Source organism: Bison bison, unplaced genomic scaffold, assembly GCF_000754665.1.
Source record: "Bison bison bison isolate TAMUID 2011002044 unplaced genomic scaffold, Bison_UMD1.0 scf7180017864524, whole genome shotgun sequence".
Taxonomy (NCBI): domain Eukaryota; kingdom Metazoa; phylum Chordata; class Mammalia; order Artiodactyla; family Bovidae; genus Bison; species Bison bison.
Genome location: NW_011495075.1, coordinates 574,633 through 579,437, shown reverse-complemented (window position 1 = coordinate 579,437; position 4,805 = coordinate 574,633). Strand labels below are relative to the sequence as shown.

Here is a 4,805-nt window from a genome sequence, read left to right as displayed (position 1 = left end):
GTTCAGGACGGCCTGGCCCTGGGTGTAGACGAAGGGCTTCTTCCTTCCCGCCGTCTGCTCCGGAGCCAGCCAGCACACCTGCGGGGAGGGGCGTGCCGCTCAGAGCCGACAGCCCTGGGGGGCCCCAGGCAGGTACAGCCGCGTGGGCTGCAGAGGACTTCCGGGAACAGCTCAGAGCAGAAGCTCTCTCCGGCTGCGTGTTTAATCCCCCTGGAGTCCAGGCTGCGGCCCGACGTCTACCTCCCGGGGCAGACACCACCAAGGGATCACGCCTCATGTGTCCCTGCTGCTGCTGCTGCTAAGTCGCTTCAGTCATGTCCGACTCTGTGCGACCCCGTAGATGGCAGCCGGCCAGGCTCCCCTGTCCCTGGGATTCTCCAGGCAAGAACACTGGAGTGGGTTGCCATTTCCTTCTCCAATGCATGAAAGTGAAAAGTGAAAGTGAAGTCGCTCAGTCGTGTCCAACTCTCTGCGCCCCCATGGACTGCGGCCCACCAGGCTCCTCCGTCCATGAGAGTTTCCAGGCAAGAGAGCTGCAGTGGGTCGCCAGTGCCTTCTCTGCACATGTCCCTGGGCTTCGAGAATTCCCGAGCTGCCTCCAGCCCCCTGGTCCTGCCTCCCTCCTGTGTCCTCCTCACTGTAGTAACTTCTCACCAAAAAACAAATGCTGAAGAAGCTGTTCTTCAACTTGTGATGAAAGACACTGAAAAGCAGACGCTGACAGCAAGGAGGCTGATTGACAGGTGTTCCCATCCCTGAAATTCACCCTTTCAGAGTGAGTGTTAGGGGCTTCCCGGGTGGTGCCGACGATGAAGAACCCACCGGCCAAAGCAGGAGGATCAATGTGCTTTATGTTACAGGCACTGGCTATGATTCTTCCCCTGCTCCCAATATTTATTTTGCTTATTACTTGGCTATACCTGGTCTTAGTTGCAGCATGTGGGATCTTTTCGGTTACAGCGTGCAAGATCTAGTCCCGTGGACAGGAATCGAACCCCAGCCCCCTGCACTGGGACTGCGGAGTCTTAGCCACTGGACCCCCAGGGACGTCCCAGCTGTGATTCCTGAGTTGTCTTCTGTCAGCCCTTAATCGAGGGCACATCTGAGCCATTATTACAAACCCAAACTCTGCCCACAGCAGAGCTTACGTCTAACACGGATGCCGTGTGCAGCTGAGGGGCCCCAGGAGGGTCTCAGAGTGGAAGCAAAACCCCTAGGCTGCACCCTCAACAGCAGGCAGGGTTTAAACAGCCAGAAGGAAGGGAGATAATGTCCAGGAGGCGGGAGCAGCATGGGCGGGCGGGGAATGTGGCTTTCATGGAGCCGGGCAGCTGTGTGTGGTCAAGGGCTTAAACCACAGAGGCGCTGAGACCGATTTATGAGAGGCATAAGGGAGACACGTTGGGAAGCTGGGGTTTTCTTTGCGTGTGTGCACGTGTGTGTGTGTGTGTGTGTGTGCATGCGCAAACTGTAACAAGTCTCACTCAGAGTCCAGTAAGACGGAAGTGGGGGCAGGGGAGAGAGAGACGTCCTGTGCAGACCCCAACAGCCTGGTGCTTCAGCCTGGTGACTGGAGGCCAGCACAGAGGCCATAAATCAGATCGATACCATTGCCCTCAACATGACGTTACAGAAGTGACACCTTATCTCTATGAACCTCCGTTCAACTTCGCTGGGAAACCGAAACTGCTCTAAGGAAAATAATCTATGAAAACCAAGCAAACTTCATAACCCCAATCTCATCATGAGAAAAAACAGAAGATAAATTCCAATAGAGGGGCACACCACTGCTCAAAACTATCTAAGTCACCAAAACAGGAACATCTAAGGAATCATCACGGCCAAGAGGAGCCCACAAACGCGACAGAGGGACACACACCTGGATTTCTGGATGGGACCCTGGAGCAGAGGACACTTTAAAACCTAAGGCTGCTGTACACCTGAAACCAACATTGTAAATCAACTATAATACAAAAAAGAAAAATTTAAAAGACCCAACACTCTAATAACACCTTGTACATGAAAGCTGCTCAGTAAACAAATTATTGAAAATAAAAACTAAGGAAATCTGGAAATACTGTAGATTCCAGTTTATAATAGGGTATCAGTGCTGGCTCATTAATTGTAACAAGTGTATCCCACTCGTAAGGTGCTGATAAGGGGGGTGGTGGTGGTGGTGTGTATGTGTGTGTGTGTGTTTGTGTGGTATGTGCATGTGTGTGCGCGTGTGTGCGGTGTGTGTGTGGTGTGCGTGCGTGTGTGGCGTGTGTGGTGCGTGCGTGTGTGTGGGGGTGTGTGTGTGTGTGTGTGGTGTGTGTGGTGTGTTTGTGTGTGCGTGTGTGGTGTGTACATGTGTATGTGCGTGTGGCGTGTGTGTGCGTGTGTGTGGTGTGCGTGTGTGTGTGGTGTGTTTATGTGTGGTGTGCGTGTGTGTGTGGGGTGTGCGTGTGGGGTGTGCGTGTGTGTGGTGTGTTTGTGTGTGTGCGTGTGTGTTTGTGTGGTGTGTACATGTGTGTGTGCATGTGTGTGCGCGTGGTGTGTGTGTGCGTGTGGCGTGTGTGTGGTGTGTTTGTGTGTGTGCTGTGCGTGTGTGGTGTGTGTGGTGTGTGCGTGTGTGCGTGTGTGGTGTGTACATGTGTGTGTGCGTGTGGCGTGTGTGTGGTGTGTGTGTGCGTGTGTGTGGTGTGCGTGTGTGTGTGGTGTGTTTGTGGTGTGTGCATGTGTGGTGTGCGTGTGTGTGTGGGGTGTGCGTGTGGGGTGTGCGTGTGTGTGGTGTGTGTGTGGTGTGTGCGTGTGTGTTTGTGTGGTGTGTACATGTGTGTGTGCATGTGTGTGTGTGTGGTGTGTGTGTGCGTGTGGTGTGTGTGTGGTGTGTGTGTGCGTGTGTGTTGGGGGTTTATGGAAACTGTCCTATATGCTCAGTTTTCCTGGTAATCTAAACAGTTAAAAAAAAAAATCCTATTGATGAAAACAAGTATACTGAGCTGGCAGTCAGAGGAACTAGGCACCATATGAGGACCTATGTAAAGACAACTGTTGTCAGGCTCAGCTCTGTAAACAATGACTCTCATCCCTTCAACCACAATCCCCTACTCATCCTCTTTGCTTGAGTTTTGCTTGCTTTTGTTTTAATCACATGAAGAGAAGACAATGAAGGGGGCTGGCAGGACACACAGCAGAATCAAATCCAGGAGACACCGTGGCCCACGGTGACCAAGGTGAGCGCCCCCCCCCCGGGACAGCGGAACAGGAACTGTGCCCACTGGGGACCTCCACAGGGCAAAGGACAGCTCTCCGGGGAGCATGGGTGTCTGCCATCAAGTCTTAAATGAAAGCTGTTTAATTCCGAAATTCAACTTCAGGTGCCACTTTTGGTAAGCAAGCCCAGGAGGCCTAATTTTTTCACTTACTGTCCTTAATTTCTGCCCCCAACCGCGAACCAGAACGTAACAGAGCAACCAAACACATTTCCACGCGCTCCACATGTTCCTCTACAGCAAGTTACCCGCAGAGGCCAGGCTTTTTCCTTTGCCTGAGAGGTCAATCCACACTGCTTTGGACTTTAATTTTTCAAACAAATTCTATCTTATGGTTCATGTACGTCCCTAATGGTAGAAGATGGAAAAAGAAATGCCCTTTGAGCCAGTTCTAAGAGCAAAAGGGGAAGTGCCACCAGAAGCACAGGCTTCCTGGGTGGGCGGGACGCCCACCCCATCAGAGAAAGGGCTGCGATTCTCACAGAGGGACCCACAAGATGCTCTTTCCAACTGCTACACTTGCCCCACCTCCCCCACCCCGGTTTAGAATTTAAGAGTCAACAGAGAGAAAGCCAATTATTACAAAGCCTGCTGCTGCTGCTGCTAAGTCGCTTCAGTCGTGTTCGATTCTGTGCGACCCCACAGACGGCAGCCCACCAGGCTGTGCCGTTCCTGGGATTCTCCAGGCAAGAACACTGGAGTGGGTTGCCATTTCGTTCTCCAATGCATGAAAGTGAAAAGTGAAAGTGAAGTCGCTCAGTCGTGTCCGACTCTCTGCGACCCCATGGACTGCAGCATTCCAGGCTTCTCCGTCCATGGGATTTTCCAGGCAAGAGTATCGGAGTGGGTTGCCATTGCCTTCTCTGCTACAAAGCCTGGTCCACCCTAATTCTGGTTTTCACTTTTACTCAAATTCTTTTGTTCATCACATCCAGGAGGAAACAATAAATAGTAAGTGCCCAGTCTCGGAGCTGTTCCTGCCCCGGGCACTAGACGGGCACCTGCAACAATGGGCTGAGTCAGCAGCGGGTAACGAGCCAGCGTCTTCAGGGCTGCCCCCCGAGCAGAGCACCACCAGGGCCCAGCCCAGGCCGGGCGCACCGACAGCCCTAAACTCAACTCGGGAACCGTCTGCTGTCCAGCCTGGAGGACGCAGGGGGCTAGAGACGGCGGGGAGGGGGCGGAGGCATCTGGCTGAAGACCAGCAGGACCAGAGGCGGGGGGTGGGGAGTCACCTGGCCGAGGAGGCGCGGGGGCTGCGGGTACTCACCCCGGGTCCCTCGCCGACGCGGTAGGTGATCCGCACCTGCAGGCACTCGCCTGCGGCGCAGGGCTGCGAGAAGCGCAAGCACAGGGCCTGGCCGTAGTGCGAGAACGGCTGCGTGCACACCGGTAGCGGCTCAGGCTCCGGCTCCGGCCGCCCCGGCTCCGGCCGCCCCCGCCTCAGGGCCGCCGCCGTCACGTCCACGCACGGGTGCGAGTCCAGCCGCAGCTCCGTGGCGCCGCCGGGCGCCCGGCAGCGCAAGTCCAGCACCGCCGAGCCGCTCA

General features: G+C 54.8%; 1 protein-coding gene across 1 annotated transcript in view; it reads right to left on the bottom strand.

Annotated features, from left to right (window-relative positions):
• RNPEP (arginyl aminopeptidase (aminopeptidase B)) overlaps positions 1-4,805 on the bottom strand; it is a 22,512-nt gene that overhangs the window by 8,797 nt on the left and 8,910 nt on the right. Inside the window, exons 4-5 of the mRNA XM_010831114.1 lie at positions 4,528-4,801; positions 1-78 (exon numbers count right to left, since the gene is read on the bottom strand). Of these exons, the coding sequence (XP_010829416.1) occupies positions 1-78; positions 4,528-4,801 (352 nt within the window). The remainder of the gene's footprint in view (positions 79-4,527; positions 4,802-4,805) is intronic.